The sequence below is a fragment of the Colletotrichum phormii genome (genome assembly GCF_030913505.1).
Source record: "Colletotrichum phormii strain CBS 102054 chromosome Unknown BDP81scaffold_35, whole genome shotgun sequence".
Classification (NCBI taxonomy): Eukaryota; Fungi; Ascomycota; class Sordariomycetes; order Glomerellales; family Glomerellaceae; genus Colletotrichum; species Colletotrichum phormii.
In genome coordinates this window covers 34,854-53,567 of record NW_026851477.1, presented here as the reverse complement: position 1 = coordinate 53,567, position 18,714 = coordinate 34,854, and the positions used below count along the sequence as shown (strand labels likewise).

Genomic DNA, 18,714 nt, shown 5'->3' with positions numbered 1-18,714 from the left:
GGATTCAACCCCCACCCAATCTGCCGTATTCCGTCCACGAGAATATGCCCTTCTCTAATTGGTCAATCGGCCAACTGAGACTAACAGGCTGGGCGGAAAGAGGCACATTCGTCCCGTGTCAGCTAAGCTTTTTGGAGCGTTAGCGCGGCAGGCTACAGCCCCCAATCTCCCAGCTCTGGAACGTCCTTTCCTTCACATTGTTTGTAGGTACACGAATGGCAGGACCCAAAAAGAAAGTTGCGCCTTCCACACACAGTGACACAGTCCACACACTCACCCACCTTCCGAACCAAACAAGCAAGGAAGCTGCATGGCACTTTCCCCTGTTGCAACTTGCGTGTCTGAGAAACGTCGCCCATTCCCAGGCATTCCAGGCATATTCTTTCCATTGCAACAAGAGGCAACGCGGCTGAAGGAACGTACCTTTCCCATTCGTCACACACGCGCGGCACAGGTCTCGCCTCACACCATGATGATCCCCAACCTAATCTCGTCGACTCCCGTCTGCTTCACGGCGCAGCCTTTTCCTTCCCCTCCTACAATGTTGTCGTCTTCCACGAGCCTTACCCTCGCCGAGATCGACCGCATTCCTCTGCTCTTTCCTTCTGCGATGCGCTGACCCACAGCTCTCCAAATCATACAATGGTCGCTATCAACTCCCGCTTACGGACGATTCTTCCCCTAGCCGCCCTCTTCGCTCTGGTTCTCGTCCTCGTCCGCTTTCACGAAAGCATCATAAACCTGGATTCCCTCTACAACCTTGCGAAACATACAAAAACCACGCCGTCATCTACAAATGATAAGGACAACAAGCAGTCGCTCTCCGAAACTCCAGTCTACAAGCCAGCGCCGACGTACACCTCGCCTCCAGTGATCGACCCCTTCCCTCTCCTCGCCAACACCGACTCGCCGCCCCCCTCGATCCCCGCGCACAACGTCCCGCGCAACGACCTATACAAAGATTACGGCCTCGATGCGCAGCCACCACTCTTCATCGGCTTCACCCGCCAGTGGCCCATACTCCTACAATGTGTCGTCAGCTACATCACAGCAGGCTGGCCGCCCTCCAGTATCCACGTACTCGAGAACACGGGCGTCCAGTTCGCCAACGCCCAGGGCAAGCTCTCCCTCCAGAACCAGTTCTACCTGAACCACACGACTCTGAAGCGGCTGGGTGTAAACGTCATTCAGGCACCCGCCCTGCTCTCCTTTTCGCAAATGCAAAACATGTTCTTGCACGAGGCGCATAAGAACAACTGGCCATACTACTTTTACTCCCACCAGGACGTCCTCGTCTTTTCCTTTGAGGACGGCAAAGACGACACTCACCGGCCCGGCGACCGCAAATGGGAATTCTACGATGAGGAGGAGCAAAATGAGATCATGAATCCGCCTGCGGCGGGACAACCAGGCTATCGAACCATCTACGAGAACTGCCTACGGGATCTCGACACCACAGTAAGGCGTAACGAGAGGTGGGGGTTCCGGTGGTACCAGTACGACCACTTGACGCTAGTCAACCGCGCCGCGATGGACGCCATTGGCGGATGGGACTCGCTGATTCCGTACTACGCGACCGACTGCGACATGAATGCGCGTCTGGCCATGGACGGCTGGTCGATGAAGCACCGTAGGGCGGGCATCATCAACGACATTTCGACGCACCTCGAAGACTTGTCCGTCCTCTACAGGGTGCCCGGTGCGGTGCCGAAAATGGTCGACCCGAATCCCCCGCCCCCGCCTCCGCCCCCGCCGCCGGAAGAGAAGAAACCCGAAGATGCAAAGAAAAAGCGAGACGACGAACTCGCAGCGAATTCCACCATCACAGACGAGGCAGAGTCCTTCCGCGCCGTGGTCCGAACGGGCCTGGAAATGACAAACTACAAGTACAGAGACAGCGACCACAACCGCAACTCGTGGCAAAAGAGCCAGCACGGCGGCGAGGGCGAGCCGTATTACTACGACGCTGCTGGGTTCGCAGAGGCCTTTGAGATGCTGGTCGCTGCCGGGCGCCGGGTCTTTGAGCTGAAGTGGGGACGCGGCGGGTGCGATATCGCCGAGGGGTTCGGGTTAAAGATTACGGACCAGTGGCGCGTCTTGCCCCCGAAAAAGAAGGATGGTTGAGCTGGGGATAGTTGGCTGGTGGTGGGTTTTGCGCGAGTCACGGCGGTGACGTCGTTTTTTGGGGGCACGAAGATGTCACTCATGAGTTACATGGAGTCGAGAATGACTCGTTACATACAGGACCTGATTCAATGATGCAAGGAGTTTGAAAGTCTGGCGATATGGCTTCAAGACACCAAGAAGGGCATGATAGATTTAGACGAGCACCTTCAAAGCATCATTTCGCTGTATCAAATATGGGAAGGAGAAACAAATGGCATATAATGATATCTTGATATTCAATGGTCAAAGCCATCTATGCGGGTAATTGATGTAACGCACTAATGTACCTATCCAACTCCAATATCGGAGACAGAATTGTGTACGTAAGGCGTTGATGCCATATGCTACTAATGAACTAGTAAAAGGAGGTAAAAACCAAACAAAAGGTTGGATGGAACAGATGAGAAAATCGTACACAGTTCGTGCTCCTCTCAAAATGCCAATCCCCTTTCCCAAAGACGCCAATACCCGATCTATCTAGGTATCCCAGGGTTTTCGTTTGAAATCCAAACACACATTGAAGCGGCCATCGGCTCTCGGTTATCCCAGTATTCTGTGAAGTGGAAATACTTGGGTTCAACCTTTTCGGCCAAAATGCTCTCGCTCCCTTCTTCTTCTCTCGCCTTCGCACACTTATCGTCAATAACACAAGGAAATAATAAGACAAGAAAGAATATCTCTACTGAAGAGACGCTTTCTATGCCTCGGTGATGTTTCTCGCCATCGCACCACCAGCCTGAATCTCATTAGGCGCAAACTTGATCCCGCTAGCCGAGGCAGCAATCTGTGACTTGGGCGCGTACGCCGATGTCGCGCTGCCACTGCGAAGAACCTCTGCGCGCGTGGCGCCGAACTTTTCGGGGGAGAGACCCATGGAGCGGAGGAAGTGCACCGTCTCGGTCCACTCCTGGTCCTTGCGGGCCGCGTCCCATCCGAGCTCTTCGGCCATGACGTCGATTACGCGCGGCAGGGCGCGGAGCGCGGACTCGGCGTCGAGGAAGGCGAGGCGGGTGCGGCGGGAAATGAGGTCCGTTGCCGTCAGTGCGGCCTCGGCGCGGACGCCGTGGCGGATCTCGCCCTCGACAAAGGGGAAGTTGGGGATGATGCGCTCGCGGTCGGCGGGGTTGGTGGCGACGGACCAGGCGCGGTCGCCGTAGTTGTGGGCCAGGTGGTGGGCTACGTCGCTGTCGAGGGCGAAGTGGGTAATGAGGTGACCCGGGAGGTGCTTTGAGAAGCCGTGGGCGCCGACGAGGGGGATCTTGGTGGTGATGCAGGCGCCGGTTGTGGTGAAGGCGGGGAGGCCTGCGCCGGAGATGTCGGGGAGGGAGACGGGTTTGGGAGTGAGGTTGAAGGTCTTGATGGCTTCGTCGACGGCGTCTTCGGCCATTTGGCGGTAGGTTGTCCACTTTCCGCCTGCGCAGGTGAGGAGGCCGGAGGAGGAGACGGTGACGAGGTGGGAGCGGACGAGGGATTCGGTGTTCTTTGCGTTGGGGTCCTTGACCAGGGGGCGGATTCCTAGCGTGAGATGTTAGTTTTCTTGGTCTTGAAAGCGATATCGGAGGAAGACTGAATGAGTGAACTTACCAGACCAGGCGGAGAGAACATCGGCACGGGACAGAGCGGACTCGGGGGTAATCAGCTTGTTGACCTCCTTGAGAATGAACTTGATGTCGTCCTCGCGGGCAATGGGCTCGCGCTCGATGGGGGCAGCGTTATCCGTGGTTCCAGCCAGAGTGTATCCTTGCCAGGGGAGGACAAAAATGACACGACCGTCCGAGGTAGCAGCATCCAAAAGACCAATTCCGTTGGGGCAGATGTCACCGGGCAACATGATGTGAGCACCAGAGGCCGGGGCGACGATAGGCTTGCGTTCAGGGTTGTCCATGCACTCGATTGCGTCGGCAAAGGGGCCAGTAGCGTTGATGACGCCCTTTGCGCGGACGGTGAAGGGGGCGCTGCCGGGGGACTTGACGTCGCGGACTTGTGCGCCCGTGATCTTGCCGGTGGAGGAGTTCTTTTCCAGAGAGGTGACTTCGACGTGGTTGAGGACGGTGGCGCCGTAAAAGGCAGCCGTGAGGGCGAGGGAGACGTTCATGCGGGAGTCGTTGTGCTGGCCGTCGTAGTAGACGAGAGCGCCGACCATGTTATCCTTTCTGAGCTTGGGGAAGGCCTCCATGGCCTTCTTGGTAGAGACGTAGTAGGAGCTCTCGAGGCCTTGGGAGCCGGCGAGGAGATCGTAGGCCTTTGTGCCGGCCCAGAAGTACGGGGTCTGCCACCATTTCTGGATGGGCAAGAGAATGGGCAGAGAAGAGGACAGGTGCGGGGCGACGTTGAGGAAGGTCTTGCGCTCGTGAAGGGCCTCCATGACGAGCTCGAGCTGGGAGTAGTCGAGGTTCCAGACGGCCTTTTCGAGGTAACGAACGCCGCCGTGGACGAGCTTGGTGCTCTTGGACGAGGTTCCGGCGGAGAAGTCGTCGCGCTCGACGAGGGCGACCTTGAGGCCGCGGGTGACGGCGTCGAGGGCGATGCCAGTTCCGGTAGCGCCGCCGCCAATTACGAGGAGGTCGTACTCTTGGGCGTCGGAGTTGTGGGCGCGCAGGTCGGCCAGCTGGGCGGCGCGGTCCTTTGTGGCGGGGAATGAGGGCGGGATGATCTTGCCTTGGTCGTCGCGCTTAAGGTCGACGAGGGCCTTGTCGAAGTTGTGAGCGCCGCGGCCGCTGAGGAAGGTTGAGTAGGCGACGACACCACCGGTTGCCGCTGCGGCGGCGATGGCGACGGGCCTTCTCAGGCTCGAGAAACGAGACGCCATGTTGGCGGGTGTTTCTTGTGTTTCTCTTTACTCGGTGAGGTTTAGACCGAGTCCGAAGAGGACGGGACGATGACGATTGGAGGTGCGTATAAGGTGGTAGGTGACCAGTCCAGGCGTGTAGGGTAGGATGTCTGTCTGTATTTGCTTTCCCTTGATGGTGATGAGGAAGGGTTCACAGGTTGATGATCCTGGGAGGAATCGGGAAGGTGAAGTGAAGGGAGAAGAAGTAGTAAGAGATAGGAAGGAAGAGAAAAGCTCAAGGGCTTAAGAGGGACCGAAGGGGTTGAGGATTGTCGATCGGTAGATGACCCAAGAGAGTGGGTAGATTCCGAGGTTGGCACGGGTGGCAGAACAGAAAAGCAGGAAGCTGTCCTGGTCCGGGCTGGGCCGCCCAGCCGCAACTTTGGACTTTTATTCGTGGAATGACACCCCGAGCTCGAGAAGGAATGGTCCCGTTTGGCGCGAGCAAAAATCTTCCGTTGGACTGACTGGGCACGGCGGGAGCAGGGGAGGTGGGTAGCGGAGATGGAAGAGAGAGCGTGAGGGCGAATGTGAGGAAAATAAAAAATAACGAAACTTGAGCCAGCAAGAAGAGGCTAAAAGTAGATCGGGGGAGGGGGGTACGGGGATACCTGTGATGACGGAGATCGGGGGACTGAGAGACATGCAGCTTTGGCCGGTAGCGATCGATGGACACACGGACAAAGAGGGCCATACTCCGTAAACGCCAGCTCAGACATCTCGAGGTCTTGCTTGGTATCGCTCGCATTGCCAATTGGATCTTACCCCCACGTGGTCGCAGGCGCGTCTGCGGTATGGCGGCATGGCCCCGAACGCCCGACTCTCATCTTGAGACTTCTAGTGATACCTTGTCTGTTCTGACCACCCTGCCTGCATTCCCTGTGCTATGCCACATCACTGTATGCTATCACCTATGGACCGCTTTAGTCTGCTGGTAACGCCATTGCTCACTTCATCCGTCACGTTGTGGTGAACGGGGGGCAGTGGTGAATGGCAACCGGTCTCCGGAAGCAGCAGCAAAGTGCTCGAGTCGGGGTCTGACATCATGGCACCGAGCTCACTCCGAGCTAGCAATTAGCAAGCAGAACAGCACGTCTGCGCCCTGACTGAGTGACTGAGCAGAGTCAGGACATGCAGTGAGTGGAAGACAGAGGGGACCCGCTTCTCGTTCGTCATGTCGGTAACGGCGCAGGATCCAGTATGGAGAAATGAATGGGGAAAGGCACGCAAATCTGGAGGTGGGAAAGGGACGTCGGTGCCATGCTATCCGTATGCGTAGAGTATCCGTAAATTGTATAGTGTTTCCAGTCAGAGCCTCAAATGTGCCATCAGGGGTCCATGTGCACTTCGGTGTTTATATTCCGAGATGGTGACACGGTTTCGGTATTCTTTCGGTGCTGGTGAGATTCGTACCCCTGTCTCGGTGCTCTCGGTTGACATGGCCGACCACTGAAGAAGAATTGGAGAAGGCGCCGCCCGGGTCCCGCAATTACCTGGAAGGCACGATGGGTGAGGGTCTGAGAAAGGAGGTGGGGTCACAGATTTGGAGACGGCAGGGACGGTTCCACCTTGTGGTTCGCAACTTCCTTCGCAATGATCGGCGGAATCCTCCGGCCGAAAAGTACGTATCTTTTCACTTTAGCCCCTGCTGCCAGCCCTGACCCTCTTTTCCCGTGCCACACGTGCCTTCTCCTCTTTTTGCTTTTCCTCACCACCGTCGAGAGGTACGTATCCACTTTAGTAATCGTGGACGCCGATACTGCGGGCTCGACTCTCGCTCGTCCTCGGTGTTGCATTCCCGTCACCACATGCCACACCGCAGAGCACAGCATCACCACATACCACCCAGCAATCCAATCACGCTGTCTGCAGAATCAGCAGCGAATGCACAGTAACCTCGCCCGCTGGATCTCGAGACACGCATCGCAGACGCCGTACGGCCACGGAGTACCTCGATCCAGTATTAACAATCACTATTGCCAAACGGCGACCACACGGGTGACCCAGCAATCGGCCCGGCGAATGGCCCGCGACTGATTTCTCCACGTCGACTCCTCCCAACGTCTCCATCAGAGTCCATCGTGGGATGTTTGCCCACCCAGCGCCACGCCATACTGCCGCTAACTAGCCTTATCCTCTGCCATCCTCACATGTCGGCCCTTATACAGGGGCCTGATTACTCTGGGTCTCGCCTCACTTCCCAAGTTGAGGCCCGATTGTGAGGCTTGCCCAAAGCCCAAGGGGTCTCAACCAGCCTCACCAACCAAACATTTTCTCCCAGGGCGGATATCTGGTTCATCTTAAGAACCAGATGCCATCCTCTTGCTGTCCGTACTGCCGTCCGTTTTTGGTTCCCGGCGACGGGTGGCTGCATCACACAGACGCCGCGCCATTTTGGTGGTGACCGAAGTATCGGGATTCACAGCCAACAAACGCCGTCCACTCGAGCCTGCGTTCGTTTCCTTTTTTTCACCTACATATCATCGACTAGCCCAACCACCATGGCATCGCATACATACGATTTACTACCACCACTCGCCAAGCAATCCAAGTCAGCAAAACCTGCCTTCAGCCTGCCGACTCATCCCTCCTGACCCAGCTATCTTCGCAACTTTTAACGATCATCGATCACGCGCAATGCCCCAACGCAGTGCAGCGGCCGACGTCCAAGCTCGACATACAAGTCACTCTACCTCGGCCATGTACCTCGACCTGCTCTTGTACGGGTACTTGGGGAGTGTCCGGACACGAACCCCTCCTAGAATACGACCGCGGTAGGGACACCGTTGTTGCACCCGCACCGCACCCGCACGCCGCTACCAAGTTCTTCGCTGCACATCCCCGCGGCCGCCACGGCCACGCCCCAGGGCCACGCCGAACATCCCGCGCCGCCCCTTGCAACTTGCGTGCAGAAAGTGGGAGGAAGCAAGCTGAGGTGGCACATGTGTGGAAATGCTGCCAATCCACAAACAGTCCACCACTCAGCTCTCCTACCCACGCAAACGGTCACGATACCGTCAATTTTTTTTTGCGATGAAGCGCTGGACCAGATTTGGTTGCCAGTCTGGCCGTGTTGCGTACAAGGTCCCTGTCCAAGACAGCCACACGACCCAGCTCGAAATAGTCCTTCACCCCCGTTGACTTACACGCAACCACAGGTCAACCCATCACCATGTCCTCGTTTGATGACCTTGATTTGCGTCTAGGTTTCGAAACTCGCAGGTTGCAGCTGCGCCCCACGGCACGTTCGCAGCCCAGAGTGCCAACCTTAGCACTGCGACAATTATCACACCCAGAGTTTGTCGACTCGCGCTACCGAACCTTCCAGCCAATCTGAGTAAGATGGACCAGGTCCCAGGGTGCAACTTGACAGTGACGTTTCCTGCACGTCCACTAGCTCTTGGCTGGTTCTACCCCGCGCTTCCAGACGAAGCACCAGCCAGACACAACCTTATCTCGCGACGGGCAACGTTCGCCGGGCCACTGAATAAGGGCCATCGATCGAAGACAGCGGTCTTACGAGTCAGCTTCTTTCAGAGTTTGGAAGCCACCGGCCTCTCATCGAGGCCATCGCGATTTCGAAGTCATTGTACCCATCATGTACGATGCAAGCCACCACCACTTACACACGCAACGTCCGCTGGGCACTGCTCCGCCTCGCATCACAACTTTGCTACAACTCTACAAACAGGAAACTCATAGGTACTAGGTGGTGATTGGGCATCCGGTCCATCCAGAAGGACAGTCATCCGAGTTCATCGCCATGCGACCACCTCTTGACATCACCTCCCGTCGCCACTCCGTCCAATCCGCGCCCACTCCCGCCTTGACGTGGACGATAGTTCAGGCGACAACGGTCCACTCTCCCCAACTCTGCCCATCTTCAACGTAAGCTAAGCGCACAGTTCTTGCGAATGGCAAGTTGCCACCAAAGCTTGAACAACTCACCAGGGCTCATCCGAAGTCCTCGCAATGCACACTTTTGTTGCGCAAATAAGGATTTCTAGGCATTGGCGAGCTGGATGCGCATAGAAAGCATGGGCGTCGTGATGCCTAAGCTCACGCAGCTTACACGGTAGGTTGCTAACTACTCGTCTTCTACTGTCTGCCCGTCTCTTGCAAAGGTCAAGCAAGAGTCGGCTACAGACGGCGGGTGCAAGATGCCCACCCATTTCCGCAAGCTGGGGTTAAATGGATCATGGCTGGGGCCCCATTCGGTGTTGATACTGCGATGGCTACCGAGTCCACGAAACTATTGGATTCCAGACATTCTTTTTTGTCCAGACATTCCAAAAGAGAATGTGCAACCGCGGACCCAGGCCGTCGGGGTAAGCTGTCAGGGCCAAACTTGAGCTTCTCTGGCTTCTGAGAGGTCAGAGGCGGGACCTCATTCGCGGTTCACCACACCAAAACCCCAGTCTCCCAACAAGATGCAAGCCCACGCTATCATTGATTGCATGCAAAGTGCGAGCATTCTGTTGGTCTGGATTCTTTGGGTCTGGTGGTGGTGGTTCAGCTTGCTGCACTGGAAGCGAGATTCCAGCAGCGTGGGCAGGTTCCTCCCGCTAGCCAAGTTGGCGGGCACTGGGCAGGGCGGCCCCCGTAATTTGGGACCATGTCTCTGAGCAAAAACCCCCGACTTGACGGAAGAATTGTTCACATGGCCCGCCCTCGGGGCATCGTGCCAATCTTCCAGCGAAGGTGGCTTTTTTTCTGTGCTCAAGGGTCTTCACGAACATACTAATTGCTGGCATGGGCGCACACAAGTCTCTTCATCGTAGTCTGGAGACTTGTGTTCTTTGTGTGTAGTCACCGGGCAAAATTCTTCAATTTTGAAATGACTTTGTGATTTGGAAATATGACACCGCTAATACCGCCCACGCCAATAAACCCAGCAGCAGCAGCACCTCAACACCCCAACAGACAAGAAACAGGAGCGACGGAATGCGAGCAAGCAAAGCTTCTGATAACGATTTTTTTTCGCCCGTGTTCGCTTTTTTGGGTTTGGACCGTAAGACAGACCATCTTTTTTGGTGTTTCCTTTTTGTTTCTTCCCTTTTGTTTCGCTTGGGTTTGCGAGATCCTCAAGTCTCTTTGATTTTCTGGTCTTCCGAGGGGAAAAGAATCCAAGTCGGTCGCCCGTCCCAAGTCTCTCTCTTTCTCTGTCTCTCATCTCATCTTCTCTCTCGTTATCCGAAACCCGTGGTATCATTGTCTGCCAGTTTCTTTGCCTTTCTCACTCTCGCACACTCATAAGAGATCATCGTCGAGGTTGTTATTCATCATGAAGGACTGTCCCCACACGATAGGATCCCGGTGTCAATCTCATCACTCATCAAGATGAAGATAACATCTCTCTCACTTTCTCATCATCAAACGCACAAATCGAACACACACACACACACACACACACATCGATGGAGGAGCCAGGCACTCTACACCTTCTCCAAGCGGTTCTTGTAGGTGTTGGACCAGACGTCCCGGCGAGGGCGGAAGAGTCTGGTGAGGCCAAAATAGGGCGTGTTGATGGGGCTCTCGCCGGTGAAGATGAAGACGTCGTACAGGAAGCCGCCAAAGAGGGTACCGAAGAAAGGAGCGACCATGGGGATCTATGGAGATGAAGCGTTAGTCACGGATTCTTAGGACGAGGATGTGAAGAGGATTCGCCACCCGGAAAGACGACATCGGCGGAGGACCACATGACCAACGCATACGATGACGAAAAGACCGAGCCCCATCAGAAGATAGGGGGGGAGCCGAGGCAGGCAGGAAAAGGAATTTCTTGCTGCTTACCCAGAAATAGTATCCACCAGCGGACCACACCTCAGACCCGTATCCGAGAATGTACGAAACCAGGCGGGGGCCAAAGTCACGCGCCAGGTTAATGGCGTAGCCAGTCTCCCAACCGAAGCAGGCACCGATGCCGAAAATCAGGAAGAAGAGGGCCAAGGGCATAAAGGGGCCGGCGGCTCCGTTGGCGGGGTCGGCGAGGGCGAAGATGGAGAACATGAGAATGGTGGACGCGACGATTTCCGAAAAGAACATGCCCGTCCGGGTCATGAAGGCGGCCGGGTACGTGCAAAAGATGCCGGCGGACGAGTTGACGCCGCCGACGGTGCGGATGCCCGGGCCGCCCTCAAAGTTGTCAATGGCGCTGATGTAGTTTCCGTACACGATGAAGGCGCCTGCCATGGCGCCCAAGAGCTGGCCGATGAAGTAGATGGGGAACTTGCGCCACGGGTGGCCGCGGTATACGCAGTTGGCGAGTGTCACTGCCGGGTTGAGATGACCGCCGGATTTCTTGCCCACGTAGACGCCGAGCATGACTCCCAATCTATGAAGCAATGAGTTAGTCAACTCATTCTTATCTTCCCTATTTCTTGCTATTCCGCTTCTATCGAGGCTCTCGTTCCCCATCTGAGAAATTTCAAGATGAAAAGCCGCGCGCTCATGAAGTGAGGTCGCAATAACGGGAGGAATCAAAACTTACCCCCAACCCCAAGAGATACTCTGGTAATCACCCTTGGTGCTGTTGCTAAGAACGACCTGGGCAACGACACCGTCGCCAAAGAGGATCATAATCATGGTTCCAAAGAACTCGGAGAAGCCATCCTGGCAGTTCTCACGAATACGCGACCACCACAGCTGCTCCTCCTCGTGGTGAGGAGGGAGCATGTTGCCGACAGCGTGCTCCTCGTGGGTCTCTTCGCCTCCCATGTCGTGCTTGAAAGTTGGAATATGCTGCTTGCCGACGGACGACGACTCTGAAACCGATTCCGCTGTATGGACAGTGATGACCATTAGAACCCCGATACGATAACGATTACGATTCTCTCGAAGGACGAAGGGGTTCGAGGGAGATGAGATGGAAATGGATGGAGGGTGAGAGTGAGAAGCGACGTTGAGAAGGAAGACAGATGGAGAAGGAGAGAAGGAGAGAAGGCAAGAAACGCGGGGACGGTGAGATGAAGATGAGATGAAGAGACGGACAAAGGTCTGGCCAAAGTATCATCCCACGTCCTTCCCATGGGGAAGCAGCATCTTCTTATGGTCCCCACGGGCTCGTGTTGTTCCCACGGGGCTGGACACCGTTGCAACCAATCCACCGGGTTTGGCAATCATTCTTTGGGGAAAAGAGGAGAGAGGGGACCGCCATAGGGATGGATGGACACATTGAGATGGGGCGGGGTGTTGATACTGGGGGAGTGAGGAGTGGCAGTGGAAGTGGGAGGGGGTCAAGGGGGGCGTATACGGTATCGCCAAACGGAAATCATGGACGCTTACCCATCTTTGGTCACTTTGCAGATACAGGTTGTATGCTTGACTTGACTCTTTTCTTCTTCGTTTTCCCTCCAGAGGGTTAGGGGTGTTGCGATATTGTGGATCTCTTAGACCGAGATCACTGATCAAAAGACTGATTGATTTTCTTCCGGGATCCCACGAGGCTTGGGATTACAACGACCTGCGCGCGGCGGCGACTGATAGGAGATTGGCTCGAATCCTTGGAATGGCTTCCACAATTCCGGATATCTGGGATCACCGACAGTTCGGGTCCTTGGGACGAACAACCTCGGTGATACGAAAAGGAACGAAGAAGAGGAAAAACTCGACTACTGTTCCTAAACGGGATTCGTGCGTTACGGGTCTCGCGGAGAGATGGAGATTGGCACGCGGGATGAGGAGACCGAGGAGAAAGATACTTGACGATGGACGGTATGGGATGGGTTGGTCGAGCGGAGGAGCGAGAAAAATAAAATCGAACGATGTGGGCGGGTGAGATGAAAGTCGTTGGCTCGGTCAGGTGTGTGTATGTGAGAGGGAGGAAAAAAAGAAGAGAGAGAAAGAAGATGGCACGAAGGTGGGACAAGGGGATATGATGCAGTTCGGTGGCTCACACCGAAGTTGAAGCGGTTTGACGGCCGAGATGGACGAGACGTTGTCGCCGGACGGCGGCCGAGGCTTTGATGAAGAGGAATTCTGGACCTCTGCTGGCTTTGGTGTACTTTGGGTGGTGCTTCTCTCTCCCGCGTCTCTTCTTGGCCTTGTCCACCCCGCTCATTAAAGGAGGGACCCCCTTCTCCGGGTCTGCGCCAAGGCAGATGTGGTGTGCGTGACGAACGGATCAGGAAGAGGATGTACGGATACTCTCTGCGTCTTCGTGGGTAAGGAGACAGGACGCACAAGGTTGCGCAATGTAGAGGTACGGAAACGACGAAGCTTCTCCACTCGCGCCACTAATAGGCTTCACTTCCCAGCAAGAAACATGTGTGAGAGAAATGCGCGCCAGGGCCCAGGGGAAGGACTAATGCCCTTTGCAACCTCGCATGGGATGAATTATGTGGTTCCTCAGAGGTAAGCTTCTGGTGCAAGTTCCCACGTGTGGAGAGGGGCGAGTGATGCCAGTGGTGACTGTAGTCTGTGAGAGGACGGAGTTGTAGTACAAGAGGAGCGGGCGCGTGAGGTTGAAGGATGTGGGATTGAGTAAGAGGGACGAAAAGAAGAGGGGACTTCTTTCTTTGGCCTGCCACTGCTTGCAAGGAGGCTGGAGTGATCGCGTGGTGGATTAGACGGGTGGACTTGAGGTAAGTTTTTGGTGCGTCTTCCGAGCCAAGGACCCAGTTTGAATGAATCCTTCCTAATCGTCGTTCAAAAGTATAGAGACGTGTGTGACGGGGAAAGCGAATAGAAAAAGTTGATTACGCGGGGCCAAGTCGTCGCATGCAGCAACTCAATTCTCCTTGCTTGTTTCCAGTCAGTCAGCTTTTCCCGAGCTCTGTCCAGTTACAAGACGGAAATATGGGGGAGAAGTACTGGAAGTCTCATGACCTCCCACAGCTTGTCGTCCTTGCTTCCTGGTTTGCCGATTGATTAAAGCCGAGTTTGAACTTTGACTGATCAGATCGGAAGATTGCCTCTTCCATGATGCATCCCTGAACCCATCTGGGGCCCGGGCGATGGCCGCCAAGGGTCCATAGAGAGAGGTGGAGCCGCTCCATCATCCATGGACCAAATCTGACAGTGACGAGCGCGGGCGAGCCACACCACACCAAAACTATGTAACCAGCCGCGGCAAAACGTCATACACGAAGGGTACGCCTGTCATCATTGGCGTGTGGTGGTACGCGGCGTTCCGTGGTGTCGACCAAAGGAGAAGAAGAGACGGACTACTTCCCGTTGAAACCCATTTGCGGCTCAAAATTAATTTTTTTTTGCTCTTGTGTCTCTCGTTTCCGCCGGTCAAGGTTCGAGCGTTTCTTCCAATGACGTTGATCGTCCACATCCAGATGGGGAAAAGACGAGAAGCCAGAAAAAAAAAACTCTACACGGCGAGCCGAGGCCACCGTGAGCCCTCTACTCTCCTCGGCGGGCAGCAGTGGCAGGCGACAGAAGAGTATTCTCGTTGGTCCCATCCATGCCATACTCTAGGCAAACCCATTCCGTGTAAAGCTCCAGCTGGTCCCAAGCATGCCGGGCCCGGCGTCGTCCTTGGTCTGCTTCGTAACGGGACTTTCGCCTCTTTCCCCGCAGTTGGTTACTCGAAATTGGACAAATGATATGAAAGGTGGGTGGGAGGGCGGGTGCAACGTAGTGGAGGGGAACCAGGTCAGCGATGTGAGAAATGGTTTGTCGGCCTTGTCCCGTTTTTGACAAGACGATGGGCACGATGGGCGGCAGGGGGTGCAATGGTGTTCTTCTCGAAACGCATGCAGGTCGGCAAATGGTTTGGAGCAATTGCCTATGGGTTCATGGCCCATGGGGTGGTATCTGCCATTGCTGCATAGGTAGACATTCGGGATGGCCCAGAAAGAGAAGACTCTCTGAATCAGTATCCGCAAGAGTCCAGACTCATGATCGGAATGACTGGCAGATTAGTCTGTTGGTTCGTTCGGCCACTGCTTCTAGCGTTGGCGTTGGAAACTCGTCGCAATTGTTGCCTCTGGTTGGTCGGTCGTCTGCGGTGCCGAATCCCATTTGCCGCTGAATATGGCGCTTTAAGACAACGAACATGGATATGCCCTCGTTGGAAACGGGGTCGCAAAGATCCCCGGCCCGGCGCCTTTGCCTTTTCCATGCTGAAAATGTGTCACCTGGTCGTGTGCGCAAAATAGCATCAGCAAGCAACTAGCAGCAGAACCAGTAGCAAACGCCAAAGGCACAGAAAAAAGACCCAGCCAGCAAACCAGAGGCGCAGGCACCGCACGCGGGCGCGGAGGTGGCCGCTGCATCCTCCTTCCGTCCAGCTCTAGCCCATGTAGGCAAGGCCACCAGCCCATCTTCTTTTTTTCTGCTCGACCAGTGACCTGCGTGCTTGCCAAGGTGCTTGGTTTAGTTCGCAGAAGAGTCGAACACTCGAGGTAGCATGCCGTCTTTGCTCGTAGTCGACCCCGCTTTCTGGGGCGAGCCTCGGGCCACCGGTGCTTCATAAAGAGATAAAGGCCGGCATACGGCCGGACCCACCGATGCCTCCGTGGGAGCTCGCCGACGCAGACCGAAACTGCTGCTGTTGCAGTGCGACCTGGAATGACATCAGCCCCATCACGAGGTGATCCGGCCCCCGTCCTCCTCCACTTTTGCTCGCTGCTCACGGCCGACGTTGCTTGTCAATATCGAACAATGACCGAAGTAACTCGGGGCGTCCACCCCGAACTTTTGTTCCCCAACTTTCTCGTATGCCTGCTCCCGAGTCTGTACCTAGCACAAGTTACCAACAACTGGTCAGTGTGTCAGTCAGCTGTCAAGGTAGTCAGTCTATGGATACCATACCCGTATAGACCAACAAGTACCTACACACCCTTGGTATCCGTACAGATAGACTCGTGAGACTCCGGAGCAGTGGTACGCAGACCTGCCAGACCGGTTGCTTGCATCTCTCGTTCCGGCTTCTCGCGTGGAAGGATTCGACGGCCTGTCAGATTCTTTAGAACGCTTCCAACGCAACCCCGTTCGATCCGTTCGCATTTCCCCAGTGGGGATTGGTCTTGCATCCGGGGGACCCCCCTTTGACAGACACACCAGCGGTTTTTTCCCTCTTGACCCAAGCCCAGCTCCTTGGTCCTCATCTCGTGACATCTCCACACGATCTGGGGATGGGGTAAGAGAGATGCATGGAAATGAGGGGTAGCTCTCGAAGAAAGCTGTTTGTTCCCCATGGAGGGAGCTAACCCGACACGCCGCGTGCCCTTTTGCGTTGCGCTTCCGAGAACTGGAGCTTGCTGCTTGCTGCTGGCTGGCTGCTGAAGAACTGAGAGTTTCCCACATGTGCGGCACCTACAAATATTTTTGGTCAGCCCGTGAAACTTTAGTCTTTCGTCGTGTGTCTCTCTCCCTCCCTTCTCCTCATCCCGTCCATCAAGATACCCAAAAATCGTCCGTCCCTTTCTCTTCTCTGCCGCTGCCACGCCACGCCGTTGCCGTCTTTGAATGCTCTCGTCTCTTCTCCCCGGCCGATTTAAACAAACTTCAGACAACATGTCTCCCACTTCTGTAAACGGGGGTGCTGGCTCCAACATCTCCTTTGTTGGTGCCATTGACCAGGGCACCACAAGCACCCGCTTCCTCATCTTCAACCCCCACGGTGAGGTCGTTGCGACTCACCAGCTCGAGTTCAAGCAGATCTACCCCAGCCCAGGGTAAGTCATTTCCCATGCGACCACCATTGGCGCACATTGAAGTTATTGCGCCGAGTGAGAAATTGACTCCATTGCGACAGCTGGCACGAGCATGACCCCGAGGAACTCGTTGCCTCCGTCGAGACGTGCATTGACGGCGCCGTCCAGGCTTTCGAGACTCAGGGCCACTCCCGCGACCAGATTAAGGCCGTCGGCATCACCAACCAGAGAGAGACCACCGTCCTTTGGGATACCACCACCGGCAAGGCTCTGTACAATGCCATCGTCTGGACCGACACCCGTACCAAGGATCTCGTTCGCCGTCTGAAGCAGCGTCTCGGCGCAAGTGAGCTCACCCAGCGATGCGGTCTTCCCCTTTCCACATACCCTTCCGTCGGCAAGCTTCTCTGGCTTCTGGAGAACAGCCCTGAGGTTAAGGATGCCTACGAGCGTGGCGTTCTGGCCTTCGGCACCATTGACACCTGGTTGGTCTACAAGCTGAACGGCGGTACTGCGCGCAACGTCTACGTGTCGGATCCCTCCAACGCCGCCCGTACCATGTTCATGAACATTCACACTCTCAAGTATGATGAGGACCTCATTGATTGGTTCAGAATCGACCCCAAGAAGGTCAAGCTCGCCAAGATTGTTCGTTCTTCTGACCCCGAGGCGTATGGTACGCTCCGCAACACTGTTCTCAGCGGCACCAAGATCACTGGTTGCTTGGGTGATCAGTCCGCTGCCCTTGTCGGTCAGAAGGGCTTCACGGCCGGTCTTGCAAAGAACACCTATGGCACGGGTTGCTTCTTGCTCTACAACATCGGACCTAAGCCCGTCATTTCATCCCACGGTCTCTTGACCACTGTCGCTTTCGACTTCGGCCCTGGCAAGACCATGTACGCTCTCGAGGGTAGCATTGCTGTTGCTGGATCCAGTGTTAAGTTCCTGGTCGACAACTTTGGCTTCATGGAGTCTTCCTCCAAGCTCAGTGCACTCGCCGAGACGGTCGAGGACAACGGTGGTTGCACATTCGTCACTGCCTTCAGTGGACTCTTCGCGCCGTACTGGATCGACGATGCTCGTGGAACCATCTTCGGTATTACCGCTTACACCCAGCGTGGCCACATCGCCCGCGCTACCCTTGAGGCCACCTGCTTCCAGACCAAGGCCATCTTGGACTCCATGGAAAAGGACAGCGGTGCAGCCCTGACTGAGCTTGCCGTTGACGGTGGCATGTGCAACTCCGATCTCGTCATGCAGGTAAGAATAGAACCCCCGGACCTTTTCCGAGCCTCGGGCGGAGAAATCAAGCTGACCCATGTACTCCGTAACAGACCCAGTCCGACATCATTGGCATCCCTGTCAACCGCCCAGGCATGCGCGAGACCACTGCCCTCGGCGCGGCCATCGCGGCAGGCTTCGCTGTCGGCGTATGGAAGAGCTTCGACGAATTGAAGGACGTCAACATCGAGGGCCGCACCATCTTCAAGCCCCAGATCTCCAACGAGGATGCCTCTGAGCGCTTCGGCCGCTGGGAGAAGGCCGTCCAGATGAGCAAGGGCTGGTCGAGCTAGAGGGGTTTTGCTTGGGAGTTCTTCACGTGATAATGTCTTCTTTTTCTTCTTTTCGATATACCACAGTCTGTTGTTGTTTGGGAGGTCCAATCACGATGGCGCACGCACATCCGACCCAGCGCCACTTGGAGAGAAAGATACAATCTGTATCATAGGTGGCACGGCAGTATGACGCATTTTGCCTCTGTCGGAAACTCGATTTTGTGCGGCAGAAGCTGGTTCCTTTGCCCTGTTCACTGATGCAAGTCTTTGTAAGAGCGCCAAGTTGACGGCTTCAGGGAAAGCCGCAGTTGCATCGCTGTCTCGACCCGTCTCCGCGTGCGCGTGTTCCTTGTAAAATCCGGATGATCGGAGCGTAAATCGTCGTCCATAACCCCGTTCGAACTGAGTCGTGAACCAGGCAGAAGCGGAATGCGGTGACTTCATCGCCATTCCCCAACCTGCTGCGCGGCCTTGTTCCGAGGAGGCGAGAAATAAGAACCCTCCTCTCGCTGTGGGTGTTGTTAGTTGTAGCCTGCCTTGCCAGCCACCCGCT

The 18,714-nt window shown here is 55.7% G+C and overlaps 5 protein-coding genes across 5 annotated transcripts; 2 read left to right on the top strand and 3 right to left on the bottom strand.

Moving 5' to 3' along the window:
• Positions 1 to 642: 642 nt before the first annotated feature.
• On the top strand, positions 643 to 2,124 carry BDP81DRAFT_334229 (uncharacterized protein; the record flags this gene model as incomplete). The annotated part of the gene is made up of 1 exon (XM_060585743.1): positions 643 to 2,124. One exon carries the CDS (start codon positions 643 to 645, stop codon positions 2,122 to 2,124), a length of 1,482 nt encoding a protein of 493 aa, XP_060438442.1.
• A 739-nt stretch (positions 2,125 to 2,863) lies between these two features.
• BDP81DRAFT_465978 (FAD dependent oxidoreductase) lies at positions 2,864 to 4,975 on the bottom strand (the record flags this gene model as incomplete). The annotated part of the gene is made up of 2 exons (XM_060594347.1): positions 2,864 to 3,681; positions 3,751 to 4,975. 2 exons carry the CDS (start codon positions 4,973 to 4,975, stop codon positions 2,864 to 2,866), a joined length of 2,043 nt encoding a protein of 680 aa, XP_060438441.1.
• Positions 4,976 to 5,103: 128 nt separating this feature from the next.
• Positions 5,104 to 5,907, bottom strand: BDP81DRAFT_146044 (uncharacterized protein). Its single transcript, XM_060581892.1, has one exon. It carries the CDS (start codon positions 5,742 to 5,744, stop codon positions 5,232 to 5,234), a length of 513 nt encoding a protein of 170 aa, XP_060438440.1. The 5' UTR covers positions 5,745 to 5,907; the 3' UTR covers positions 5,104 to 5,231.
• Positions 5,908 to 10,431: 4,524 nt separating this feature from the next.
• BDP81DRAFT_455250 (MIP family channel protein) lies at positions 10,432 to 11,797 on the bottom strand (the record flags this gene model as incomplete). The annotated part of the gene is made up of 3 exons (XM_060593045.1): positions 10,432 to 10,605; positions 10,790 to 11,330; positions 11,487 to 11,797. 3 exons carry the CDS (start codon positions 11,795 to 11,797, stop codon positions 10,432 to 10,434), a joined length of 1,026 nt encoding a protein of 341 aa, XP_060438439.1.
• A 4,668-nt stretch (positions 11,798 to 16,465) lies between these two features.
• Positions 16,466 to 18,179, top strand: BDP81DRAFT_465976 (glycerol kinase; the record flags this gene model as incomplete). Its single annotated transcript, XM_060594346.1, has 3 exons — positions 16,466 to 16,626; positions 16,707 to 17,865; positions 17,940 to 18,179. 3 exons carry the CDS (start codon positions 16,466 to 16,468, stop codon positions 18,177 to 18,179), a joined length of 1,560 nt encoding a protein of 519 aa, XP_060438438.1.
• Between the last annotated feature and the right edge of the window lie 535 nt (positions 18,180 to 18,714).